The sequence below is a fragment of the Phytophthora infestans genome, genomic scaffold (genome assembly GCF_000142945.1).
Source record: "Phytophthora infestans T30-4 supercont1.237 genomic scaffold, whole genome shotgun sequence".
NCBI classification, from domain to species: domain Eukaryota; phylum Oomycota; class Peronosporomycetes; order Peronosporales; family Peronosporaceae; genus Phytophthora; species Phytophthora infestans.
Window position 1 is genome coordinate 35931 of NW_003303522.1, and position 13632 is coordinate 49562.

Consider the following 13632-nt stretch of genomic DNA (forward strand, 5'->3'; position numbering starts at 1 on the left):
GGAAGTAACGTAAACACGTAAGAAAAGGCCGCGACAGGACTGCGGTGTCTGGTGAGGCTGCTCTTCTCTGCTGCTCTCTGGTGAGCGGCAGGCGTCAAAACGCAAAGTGTGGAGCAGCCTCCGCCAGAACACCGCTGTACCGCAAAAGTAGATTAGTATACAAATAGCAAATAAGTCAATACTAAACTCTAGATAAATGCACTCTCGTTTGAGTACACCATCTTGGCAGCGCACAGCCAACGATGTCCTTGTGCATACAGTCCTTGGTATAGTCCTTCGCCATTGCACGCATATGTACTCAGTGTAGCCGGTTGTAGTGCAGCCGCAAGCTGCACTGCCAGGCGCATGAGTGTCCTTGGGATGTGTCTTTGCAGACACTGGCAGTGGACGGTGGCTCGTAGATGGGGGCACCGGACACTGGCAGACTGCAATGCACTGGCGCTCGACACGCAGGTAAGTTTACAGCTCACACTTAAGTTTAGAAGTGTACTAGCTCTTTACTTGGATAGCAATGTATCTCGAAAATCCAGAGCTGTTTCGTCGCAGGATATCAGCGATTAAAGGGCTATGCTAGCTGGGACGTGGACTGCCTCATCCTTAAAATCCCTTTTTCCCAGCCGAGTGTCCACTTGACTTCATCGTCCATCCGTTCGTGCAAATTGTCTAGACACCGCCTTATTTCCTCGCGACAGAAAGTAATGTAATCGGCATAGGAAGTGTCTCGTGCTTGAATGAGTGCCCGATGTGCGGGCGTGAGAAGAGCAACACACGCACCGTCATTGGATGCCAGAGGTACACAGGTCAAATTTTGGATGGAGGAGTCTGTCTGCACATCAGATCCATAGCACTGCCTTGCTAAATCCTTTGCATGAATATCCGCCTTTACCTCCTCCCAAAGCGACTGCAATCCAAAAAAAGGGATACCAGCCCATGATCGCAACGGAAAACGAGGAACTTCACCGCTTTGAGTCAATATCTGCAGCTCAGCAGCAGTTCTTTTCACTTCGTGAGAATAGCCGAATTCTTTTACTCGAGCCACTTTACGCAGCCGCTTCAGTGATTTTCGCTTGAGCAGTTTCTCGCCTGAAAATGGCTTCACGTCGTCCAATGACAATACTGACGAGTCTAAGAACAGCATTAGACAGTGACTTAGTCTAATCAGTCTTGCTTCGAACGACAACGAGATCTGAATGTGATCCGCCAAGAACAGACTTCGAATGTCGTACAATGCACTTTGGGTTGATGTCGAGCGTACTTTTTCACGTTTTTCCAGTTCTTGCAAAAGATGACCGTTGTTGGGGCTGCAATAGTGCGGTCGCAGCTCTAAGGTGTGGTGGGTTTTGAGGTCCATCCACGACTGGTAGAGAGGCTCGAACGCAAAGAAAATATCGGAAATCTTGCGCCGTATTTCTTGCTTTGCCTGGTCTACCAAATTTCTCATGACAAATCCCGGTGCAAGAGTCAACAGATCAGCGTACAGATCCACTTGCTCTCGATATGACACTTCTTGTTGCAATACGAATGATCGAGCTTTCTCCATCTGACTGGACAGATACTCCTCCAAAGCGGCGGGGGCGGGAGCTCCTCGTTTTTTCCTTCTTGCTCGTACAACGCCTTCGTCTCTTCTTGGCATTTAGCGCTGACTTGATCGGCAAACTCTAGGAAAGGAACCGCTAATATCCAATCTTCTTCGTCTACTACTTCGTGATCACGTATCACTTCGTCTTGCCTCCCTGTTGCGGGATCAAACTCTGCCGGCTTGAGTTCAAGCTGACTCGGATTTCGAAGGAATCCAAAGTACATTCCTCGATGGTATATCTTCGCACGAAGCTGCATCAGCTTGGGTAACACATCACGTGTAAGGTTCGGCACATTGGACAACGAGTCCGAACGATCGTAACTTTTCCCTTCGTCGACTAACGAGTCAAGTGAAGCCAAGAGCGTGTTGATCGTAGCAGAACGTGCCTCACACCTCGTCATTTCAGATCGATATCGTTCTTGAGCTGTTCGCTTAGGAAGCCCGAATTTCTGTCCAAGCCCCTCTTTCATCGCTAAGCTCTGCATACACGTCTGAGACCTTGCTTTGAACGTTTCCCATATGTCCATGTTCTGGCTCTGTTTGCTACTAATCTCATCAATTTGCTTCTCTCTCTCGGATATCTGATCACGGGCTTGAGCTTCGATCGTAGCGAGTTTTTCTCTGATGGCAGTGATCTCCCCGGGGTGATAATCACACCCACTTATAATCTCGGAGCTCATCAAATCGGGAAAAAGTTGAGACGAACAAGCACGTACGTAATCTTGGCAGGACGATAACAAACTGTCGATGTCACTAGCTGTCATGGCTCGAAGAACTGCTAATATCTCCATTGCCTCGCCTTTAAATACACCCAGCGCTTCTTAGCTTTCACTTCCAGACCCTGGAGAGCTGCCAGGCTTTGCTGAAGTGGCAGCTGAGCCTGAAAGCCAATCTGCGCCATCCTGGTCTGCTCGATGTGTACAAGAGCTCCCTCCACTTTCGTTGCAAACGCAACTTGCTGTTCATCCATCTTTAGCCAGACTCCACGCAAAAGTCGCTCTTGTCGTTGCTGGTGATTCAGAAGTTCACCGACTCGAGGCTGGTAGAGCTGTACATCCAGTCTTCCATTCCGTGGCCAGTGGACGCGCAGTCTCTCCTCGAGGAGCATTGAAAAGCTTGCCTGGCGGTCATCGCGAGTTTCTTTCGTCTGCGTGTCATTTTTTGCAGCATCCGTGTGATACTTGGATAGAATAGCGTCTCGAAAAGAGGCTAGCAGACTCTCGACAGTCGCTGGAGACATTTAGGACCAAAAACTCCGCTTGAACTTTCTCCAGTACGCTTGGCTCCAAAGGTTGAGCCTCGACTTCCGTCTTGTCATCTCCATCGACACGTGAGCTTACGTTATCCTCACGGGGTGTCTTTTGTGTATACTGCTCACTTGAAGAAAATTCAGCTGGGCCAACGTGTAGAGGTGGCTGTTGATCTGTGTCCTCCTCGTCGCTTTGTACCAATATATTGTGAGCTAGATTAGCAAGAGAGAGATCTACAACCAACTCCAAGCCCGATGCTGTTCGAAAAGTTTCCTCTTCTGCAAGCTCACCAGAGTCACCATTCGACACTGGGTGGGCGGCCTCTCCTGTCCATGCCTCGACAATACGCTTGCCCTTCTCTTGAGAAATTGGCTTAAGCATCTCCTCAATATGCTGCGCACTGAGGAAGTGGTCTACGTTAAGCACCTCATCACTCTTGGTCTGATGCAGCTGCTTTAGCCCAAACAAGTCGCAGAGACGCTCCAGATACAGCAGACGCTGTGTAGCGATTGCTGCGACATTGTTACCTGCAGCAAGAGACACTCGTTTGTCATACGTCCGGTACTCACCTTCAATGAGCAGCAAGAGATCCGATGAGCGCTGGAATTCCTCACGTAAAACATTGGTAGTCGGCAAGTGTCGGAGACGTGTGCAGCTCTGCGTGAACTTGGTCTCGAGATCGGCCAGAGTGTCTTCATCGTCTTCCTTGAGCGTATCAAGGAGATCCATCACACTCAAGTTGACGTACTGAACCTTGTCGACGCTTTCCTCGAGGCAACGGACCACTCGGAGGAAGAACTTCGCCAGCTTCTCAACATGATCATACAGCTGTGCGCTCTGCTGCTCCATTCGCTTCCCCATTTCATCCACTAGTATTCGACCCTTTTGTTGTCGCGTGTCAATTTGAGGATCACATTCCCTCGAGATGATTTCATCCACGATACGATTAGCATTTGTCTGCAACTCGAGTTGCTCTGCGATGAAATGAAGATGCTCCTGCCAAGGTACGTCTAGTTCGGACGCGTACAAAAGCATACCAAGGCGGCGTTGCATCTTCCGAATAGCCTGGAGATCAACAGCGTTACCACTGCATTGGGGACACTAGTTGTCTTGCTCGCTGGGGCAGCTTCGGACAGCGACCGCTTCTCATTTGCAGTTCCCATTGATGAATTGACCGGATTCATACTAATTGGAGCTGGAATTGATGCGCCAGTGCCTTGAACGGAGCCATTCTCGCGGAGAATTGTGTCCAACTGGACTGATATGTCACCAAGTTCAGCTTGAAATTTGTCGCTCATGCCCTCCAAGTTTGTCAGCATGGAGATCTGAGACTGCAGACTCGGTAACAGCGACATGATCTCGCCTTTGGTGGCTTTTCGGACTTTCTCCAGTGTTGACTGCACCGCCTTCCGCCCCGCCTCCTTGCCCTGCTTTTCCATCACATTTGTCAACGGCAACGCACTCAAGAGGACCCCCACTGAGCTCACCACTGGCTCCAGGTTTGTGTTGTAAATGAGATCAGCCGTGTTGAGCTGCTTCGCAAGAGTGTCAAGCTCACTCTTCAAGCCCCCAGCGGCACGAAATAAGTCTTCCATCGAGTCATCACTTAGCAGCATCACTAGAGCTGCCTTGGCCTCTTGAATCGCCCCTTCCTTGGCCATCGATCCAAAGCCATGCAGTTCCAAACGAAGCGCCTCTCTCAAAGCCTTCGCAGCGTCTCCTTTGGATTCATCAAGTTGCATCAACTCTGACAAGAAAAACTGATTATTTTCTTCTTCAATTTGCTGCGTACAGCTCAGCTCCTCTAGAATCCGCGTCACTGGCCCCTTTCAGCAAAAATATAACCTGGAACCTGAAAAAAAAAGGTTCCAAGCTTTGTTTTTCCCATGCGTTCAGCAAATCTTCCCCTGGAGGTGCTGCGTGCTCTCCACAATCATTCTGGCTATATATTCTAAGAGGTCGCGGCCCATGAACGTCGGACTGCTGCTAATGCTTCTCTTGGAGGGGATTCCTCCTCCAGCTGGCATGGGCGGACAAGCAAGACACCTCATCCAGCAAGCATACCAAGCAGAACTCGATGTGATAGCCGAAGTAGCAGCTCCAAAGGATCGGGAGATTCTCGCGAAGCAGCGCAGCTCACACTGGGCTAAGATATTGTTCTCTTCGCGCATCTACTTCGATGGATCGATGAGTAACCTATTTCGCATGGATAGCTCTACAATTGGCGCTTTGATACGGACTTTGACCCCCCATCTCACAACAGGAAGAATGGCACCAGATGCTGTGTTGCCTCCAGTGAGAGTAGCTGTCTTCTTGTATCTATGTGCTCAGGGCACATCGCTGGAAGCCACAGCAGATCGTTTTGCCATTGGGCCATCTACAGTCTCCGGTATCGTGCGCGAGGTGTCGAGAATCGTGGCTGGGAGGTGAATTTAGACCTCAGTGGAGTCGTATCAGGTTGATCCGACAAGAAGCTGTGCAGCTCCGAGTATACTTGCTGTGAGATATTGGGACTTTTAATGCGATGAAATTCCCTGTTTGTGAAGAATAGTATTCTGTAAGCTCAAGCACGGTCTGCATTCCATAGAACCACCATACCTTAGCTCTTTCTTATCTTGCTTGGAGAAATCGAACCACTCAGCCTTCCCAGTGCTGCCTTGCACTCTGTTTGCGTTTACATCACTGATGAAACGATACATCTCACGCAGTCCTTGGAGTTTATCTTCTATTGCCTTCTTTGAACGCTGAGTCGACGGGACGGCAGCTTGGTAAGCAACGAAAATGCGCTCGTTAAACATCGTCGTCTTCTCGTCCTTGGCTCGACCACTTCTGTACACAGCGCGCCACGCGCGCACCAGAGCAAGGATCGTGATGTCGGTCCAGTTGCGCTTGAAGTCAGAGATCGCAGGCTCTAGAGCTCGCACAGACGCAGTTCCGCAGAGCCCAGGGGCTCTGCCTCGGGCTCTCCGCTATCCATGCGCAGGCTGAAGGGGGGGGGTGAAAATGAGTGCCACGGAGAATCTATCCAGTCTCACAAGTTCCACGTTTCAGGGACCTCTTCCGCTCCCTAAAACTTTGGCACTGAACCGAGGTTTACTTGGAACTTTTAGTGACTTTTTTTGCGGTTGGAGGAGAAAAAAGTGGTATGCTGAAAGTGTTTTCCCTCGAACCTAGAAGAAAACTTCCAGGTTAGAGGTTCCAACGTTTTGCTGAAAGGGACCACTTGGTCCGAAGTCGGAGAAGCTCCTGCCTCCTTCGACTGCTGCAGAACCGCAAGACGCTGCTCAATATGAAGTTTCTCTTGGAAAACTCGAATCTGCTCAAGCACAAGCCGTCGCTCCTCTGGGTCTGTAAACAGCGGAGAGTGGAGTGTGGGACAATCGCCTCATCGTGTCGTAGGTGACGCCAACGGGTCTGGCCCCGTTCCCAGGCGAGTCTGGCGTCCAAGAAGATATCGACATTGGCAGTCTCCAACCTGGCCACCAGATCTGCAAACACTCTGCGATTAGAGATCACTATTGTGTTGACTTCGTACGCCTCCGCTTCGATGATGCGCTCCACTTCAGGCGGCAAGGCATGTGCGGTTTCCATCAGCACATAAGTCAATCGCTGCAGTCTCCCACGTATTCGCCTGATGCGAGCTTGCTCGATTTCTTCCAGTCCAGCAGCGAATTGCTCAATCTCATCGGTTCGGTGCTGACAAACAGCGTCCAACTCGCTCCACATTCCAAGGATCTTGTCAGCGTCAGACGCCAGTAATAGTTCGTTGTTTGTAAGCACCACTTTAGCTTCTCGAATCCCCGAGTCAATCACGGCCAGAACTTCTTTCACGTGGTCTGCTGCGTGGATGATCGCGACTTCCACGTCCTCTCTAATGGCTTTGACTTCCTCTGCGTACAGCACCTGAGCTTCCATGTGGCAATCACGACCACGAACAGCGTTCAGTTCTATCTGACTGGTGCATTCCAATGAGAAATCACCATCCGCATTTTCAGGCTGAACGTCGTTATACTCGTCTTGGACATCGTTGTAAGCGTTCGGATATTCATTTGAATACTCGGTGCCCCCCCCCTGAGCAGCTTCACGGCCCTCCAATTCAGCTAGTAGGTCAAACCACCGTGACTTTAATGAGCGTCACGCTTGGTTTATTGCGGTTGCCATCACGGTGACGGTCATCACGTCGATTGTTGCGGGCGTACGCATCATCGCGTCGCGCATCACGACTCTTGGAGTGTCGATACTCACTGCCACGCTTAGCCATTCGTCCCTTGCCCTTGGGAACATCTTTGATGACCTCTTCGAGCTCGTGAATGTCGGTGACTCGAGTGTGATAGAGACTCTCCGCCAACTTGTTATCATCGCACGTTGCCAGGAACTGCTGTACGTGTTCTTTCGCGTCGCGACCACTGTTCTCGAAGTGTATACGCGCGTTCTGAGCGTAGCCATTCAGCCTGTTTATGTAGTCGCACAGATGTTCGTTACGCTCCCGCTTTGCAGAGTAGTAACGGGACAGTGCTGTCTTAGTTAACTGCGAGCAGTAGTAGCGGGTGAACGCATCGCTCAGCAGCTCCCACTTGCGCTTCGTCTTTTTCGGAAGTTGGTGGAACCAATGAATGGCTCCGTCCCGGAGACTTAGCTCAAATGGAATGCTCCATTTGTCGGCATCTGTGCAAGTTGCAGTCATTTCGTAGACGAACCCACGGAGCCACTGCATACAGTTCTCGCTCTTGTTGCGAGAGCCTGAGAAAGGCTTAATGCGACCAAACGGTCGGTGCGATGCCATTTCAATCCTCGGTGTCGGGTCCACGTCGTTCAGCGTCGCCAGCTCATTCATCGGACGCATCAACTTGACTTGATGATCTTCCTCGTCGAATGTACGCACCAAAATGTCATCGTCACTTGACGAACCGTCGCTGTCGACTTGACGACGTCCGGCACCACCTTTGGAAACTCGCGTACCGCCCCGGCGACCGAACGAACCCTCGTTACCAGCGTAGACACGTTGCACACGGCTCACCGAACGTGGCGTGACCATGTGCGAGTCTTGAAAGTACGGTGAAGCTTCGGTAGTACCAAAGACACTACGCTCAGCTCCACGCTTGATCGGAGGAGTACGGTCGTGTCGCTGGGGTATCTGCGGCAGCGAAATCGTGGACGGATCTTCATCTTGAACGATCGGTCGACTCACTGGCTGCTTTCCAGCGTTGATGCCGACAGCGCCAAATGCCTTCCGAAGCTTCTTCTTCCATATCTGGAGAGCAGCTCCAGCTTCATGAGGACCCCAATCTTGGAGCGACATCGTCGATGGGTACGCCTCATTTTCGAAGCCCAGCGAGACTGAATCTTCGGCAACTTAGCTAGTCGACACCGAGTTGACTGGGTATTGAAGTTCCTGCGCAAGCGCAGGCCAGTCGGCCTTTCTCTTGGGGATGGGCTTGAACAGCTGCATCTACTCAGCATTCTGCATCAGCGCTTGTACGCGGTCGAAAACGCGCTTGGCGGCTGGTGTATCACCGGTGATAGATGGGCGAGGTGCTTTCAGCAGTGCTGAATGCTTTGCACTCGCCACCGAAGGTTTAAAACCCTCGGTCCCATCGTCATAACCATCATAGGCCGGTTCCGGTCCCGCAACATCATCGAGCTCGTCGGCGAGGTTCCTCGAAAGGGACTTGGTCGCCCCGCTCAGCCCCGATGATAGCGTGGCCGTCTCCGGCGTCGCTGCGCCTGGCTCTGGAGCCGGCGTCTTGTCTTCGTAATCTTCATAATCGTGGGCGTCAGGACCGACGTCCGCCTCGTCGTCAAAGCTCACCGAAAGCTCGTGGGGGCTGCAAAGCGTGCAGCCGGGCTTGAACTCTCGTTGCGAGCTCCGCCAGACTTGACAGGGGTAACTGGTGCCGTTGGTTGTCCTTTCGTCATGTTTCTTGTTTTCTTTTTCTTGTTCTTCTTCTTCTCTTGGTATCTCGTAAACTGGAAGGCCATACAAACAGCTCACAATGGTCACAATCTGTTCCTGGGTCGCGGCACCACTTGTGGTGTTGGAATTCCCACGTGAACTCTAGCTACAAATGTAGCTAGGACGTTCCCACAACAATACGTCTACTACGATAGTAAACGATCGTTCGGGCGGACCTGAAGACCCCAGTTCTGCCCTTGCACCGCCACAAACTGGACCTTGTAAACTATTTATATAGGCCAACCAGTAAAACTAAGAACACGCTACTAGCACGAGCAAAGCTAGTAGGTGTTATGAATCCTCGTGGTCCCAACAGCGGAAAGGTACCAGGCACGGGTAAGCCTTTGACGAGGTCACCGAGTGTTCAACACTTGGTTGGAAGAATAAAAGGGAAGAGTAAAAGGGAGGCAATTCAAGCACTCCCAGTCGTGCAAATAGGCAACAATAAGCCGTCACGTAAAAACCTCCCGATAGTAATCGGCCAATACACAAAGTCTCTTGGCCTTGCCGGATGAACCCTCGCTACAGAGCTTCGAGTTCACCGACATGCATAACACACTCAAAAAAGCTTGACCAGACGCTAACCTTGAAGTCGGACGTCGCTCTGTGTGCTTGAGTGGAATTTCTGTTCTGTATTTATGTTTTCTCTTTCGGGTCGATTCCTAATAAGAAGTCCTAATCAAGTTTACAAATATCAAGTGAACAATGATCCGTTATGGATTTTTTTGCACGCCAAGCGTCGTCTGCACCGTCGCATGAGTATCTTTAACGGCCCGCGCCCTGTCCCAGACGGTGAACGTGCCTTCAAAGGGTCGCCGCGTCTTCCGCGAGCTCATCCCAACCGTCACCGAGGGTTCGTACTGTAGATGATCAGTTCTTGGCCGCTGAATGCGAATCCGGCCAGTCCATTATTAATATTAAGGACAGCCTGGATTCAGTGGCATCTCGACCGCTACCCGGGAACCGTGGGATGTACAGATCCCGAGACCTCATGGACGGGACAGGACAAATCAGGTGCTCGCAGTGTGGATCCCGGAAGCACACAGAGTCTGGATGTTGGAAACATCTGCTATGTGAGAAGTGTGGCAAGAAGAATCATCCCGGAGATCATTGCTTTTACGTGTGTCGTGGTTGTGGCGAGATTCACGACGTCGGCAAGTGCCCGATGGAGAAATTCTTCAACCAGATCCGCCAATGGTTTGATCCTGCCAAGCACAGAGGGATGTTGCCAGAAGTGGCAGAGAAGATGTTAAACTAGGACGCTCGCCGGGTTTGAATCCGGTACGAGCCGAGCGTTCTAGATATTGCATTTATGCATTTGTGAACAAGACATCGCTAGATCCAGGTAGCAGGACCCCAGATCCAGTCGATAATACACGTGATCTACATAAAGTGTCAGTTGCCAAGATTTCTAGTTTGCGCCAAGTGGATGAGTTTTATATATCCGAAGTATCTTCAACCCTGGATCTACAAATGGGCGAAGCGCGCGGTTATTGGGAGAAACGACAGCATGGCCAATGGTTTGAGCCTACCAAGGGTGAGGTCACTGCAGATCCACCCAAGGTTTGTCAAGGCACTGGATCCCGTAGATCTGAAGATGTTGGATCTATGGATCTGCTGACAGGGGAGTCCCGTGGATACTGGAGGTACCATGCCCCAGGAAAGTGGCTCAGACAAGCCAAGGTAGGGGGCAAGATCAACAATGAAAAAGCAATCATACTCCTAGATAGTGGTGCCGAGGTGTCTATACTAGATACCGCCTTTGCTGGTAAGGTTGGGTGCCAAGTGGATGGGAGTCGGATCCATGATTATGTTGGGATTGGTGAAGGCGTGTACCGTACGAATGGGAGAACGCGGATCCAGATCACGTTGGCAGTTTGTTTGGTATACTGGTTCGATATTTGGGTCGGAGACCTCGCTGGTCAAGATGCCATCCTTGGGATGGATTTTATGGTACCAGCCGGGGTAAGGTTAGATCTGGCAGATGGGACACTATGCTTCCCAGATGAGATGCGGATCCAGCTCAGTGGACGACGACCGTTGTACAGGGCGAAGATGAGGATCATAAGGGCAGATAAAACGACCTGGATCGAGCCCGGAGAAATATGGGAACTGCCAGGGCGATGGTTGGCGAAGGATGGTATCCCTAGGCGACCTGGATATGTGTCAGTGGGATCCCGTCGCTATAGCGAATGGCAGAATCTGGCGTATGAAGCAACTACCGAGACTGAATCTCTCGGAGAGGCGGAGCCAACTGGTCCCTTGGTGGACCGGCCTTCATACCCAACCCCGCGACAGATCCTACAGATGGATCGTCGGATTGGGATCCAAGTGGTAAAGGTTGGATCCTAGACAGCTGGAGAAACCCAGAACCGGTCCCTAGATAGCCAAAGGTCGGTGGATGGGATATCGAAAGCAATTGAAACCGGCTCGCTGGATCCTGCTGACCCACAGTTGGATCCGAACTTTCCATCGGACAGAATGCCTAGATTCTGTCGAGAGTGTCAACACTGGCTAAACAGGCGCCGTCGTGTGTAAACTCACCAGAAGATCGAGTGGATTCAAAAAGCATTATCCCCGGTACCAGAATACCCGATCCCATGAAAACAGAAGGATTGACTGAAAAGGGGGAATCGCGGTGCCTGGATCCAGTGGTGGATCCGACAAAGACTGAAGATGAACAAGTATGCTACCATGAAGGCGGGGATCTACACGCCGAAGATCTTGGGGAAGGTATAGCGGTAATCCAGGAGGTACCACTGACCACAGAGGAAGTCACGATTGATGATATCCAAGTGCATCCGGGGGCGAACGAGCCGGCGGAAGTGGATCGGCACCTCAGTTCCGAGAGAAACGCTCGGATCTGGTTAAAGGTTTGCTGCAAGCCAAAATCATCAGTCTCTCAACCTCCCCGTGGGCGTCACCTGTGGTGATCATCATTAAGAGAACGGATTGGATATACGCCTGTGTATTGATTACCGGATAGTCAACGGTCTGACCAGACTGATGGTGTATCCGATGTCTCTAATCAATGAGCTGTTGGAAGACTTGGATAAAGTACTCTGGTACGCTTCCCTAGATATGGCAAGTGGGTTTTGAATGGTGACTATGACGGATCGAGCTCGCGCGATATCCGCATTCACCACACCATTTGGACTGTTCGAATGGAACCGAATGCCGTTTAGATTATAGAAAGCACCCCAGATCTATCCAGGCCTGATTGACAATAACCTCTACGGATTTACCCGAATACCGGAACCGAAAGAGGTGGGTCCGGCGAAGGTGATGCGGCCAAGTGGATCCATTCGAAGCAGGAGAGCCAAGCGATCTGGGAACACTATCCGTGTTAGGGCGCAGATCCTATATCGACGACATTCTAATTTCGGCGGAATCGTGGGATCAGCTGTGCGAGAGAGAGACATCCCTACTGGAGGCGTGTACTAAGTAGAATCTCTCTATCAGCGTGGTGAAGCGTTATTGGGGAATGCGCAAGGTGGATTATTTAGGTCATCGAGTCTCCAAGAAGGGATTGGAGGCGAGCCCTAAAGATCTGTCTTCGTTGGTAGATTTTTTTTCGCAGTCGCTACGAGCGATGCAATCCTTCTTGGGCAGTTTGAACTACTACAGTCGGTTCATCGAGGATTACGCACTTTGCGATGGCCACCTCGGCTGTCCGAATTAAGATCCAACAAGCTCTGGCCCTAGTGATCCCAGATCCACGTGGGGATCCACATAGCACGACGTCGGGAGGCGACCTGAAACAGGAACTGGATCCACCCCGGGACCAACTGGGAGAGGATCCAATATGGACGGAGTTGACGGAGGAGAGCTCGGAGAAGGTGGAGCCTCGGTGGGCTCGAGCTCACCACGCGTTCGTAGAACTAAGGAACAGGGTCGCGACGACGTCCATCCTCCGCCATTTCGATCCGGAACGTCAACCCACAGTGATAGTCTATGCTAGCGATTGGGCGGTCTCGGCAGGTTTGGTACAAGAGTATGAGGGGATCTGTCATCCGGTTATCTTTGTCAGCTGAACCCTAACGCCTAACGAGTTGAATTGCGGAGCAGTGGAGAAGGAGATACTGGCACTTCTACGGGTGTTAGATCTCAATTATAATCTGCTGGTGGGGAGATCCATCCGGATCCTGACGCGACATTCTACGCTTTCCTGGCTGTTTAAGTCGGCCGGGCTGCAAGGACGGTTGGGACAATGGGCAGCCCTGCTCTCACTATGGACACGGGAGATCGTTAAATGTTTGAAAAGAGAGGACGAGATCCTAAGGATTTTGGCCGCAAGCATTATGCCCAGAGCGAAGATGGATGAAGCACTAACTAGGTTCGCTCCCTAGAAAAAGCCCAAACGCCGGACTCAGATCCCGCTCCCGACAGTACATGTGGATGAAGATCTATATGTCCTGCGTTTCGATGGATCCGCCCGCGTGGGACGCGGAGGAGGGGCTTACAGCGCAATTCTATGGAGACTATCCGGATGGGACGTGGTAAGGGCCAGATCCACGTACGCGGAAGGTCTCACCGTTGATGAAGCGGAGTACGACGGACTCCTGTTGGGGTGGATTTACTTAAGGAAGAGGATCCGAAAAGGCTGGTGATCTGTGGAGATTCAAATTTGGTGATCAGACAGGTGCGAGCTGAAATCGACTGCAAAGCCCCTGCATAAACGTTGTTACGTCAGAAGGTGGTGACTCACCTGCGTGGTTGGACTAAGCACGAGCTAGATCATTTCAAGCTAGATTGGAACGCAAGTGCGGACAGCTTGGCAAGTGCCGCTCTACGGAATCAATGTGGGGTCGAGGTGGAGAGAGAGGCCGAGCATCAGGATCTCGTTACGT

At 51.3% G+C, this 13632-nt stretch overlaps 2 protein-coding genes across 2 annotated transcripts; both read right to left on the reverse strand.

The window, feature by feature from the left end:
• Positions 1-565: 565 nt before the first annotated feature.
• Positions 566-2687, reverse strand: PITG_21065 (uncharacterized protein; the record flags this gene model as incomplete). Its single annotated transcript, XM_002895149.1, has 5 exons — positions 566-1369; positions 1445-1506; positions 1557-1830; positions 1918-2320; positions 2389-2687. 5 exons carry the CDS (start codon positions 2685-2687, stop codon positions 566-568), a joined length of 1842 nt encoding a protein of 613 aa, XP_002895195.1.
• A 132-nt stretch (positions 2688-2819) lies between these two features.
• PITG_21066 (uncharacterized protein) lies at positions 2820-4490 on the reverse strand (the record flags this gene model as incomplete). Its single annotated transcript, XM_002895150.1, has 3 exons — positions 2820-2897; positions 3028-3930; positions 4053-4490. The coding sequence occupies 3 exons, from the start codon at positions 4488-4490 to the stop codon at positions 2820-2822; spliced, it is 1419 nt and encodes a 472-aa protein (XP_002895196.1).
• Positions 4491-13632: the final 9142 nt, after the last annotated feature.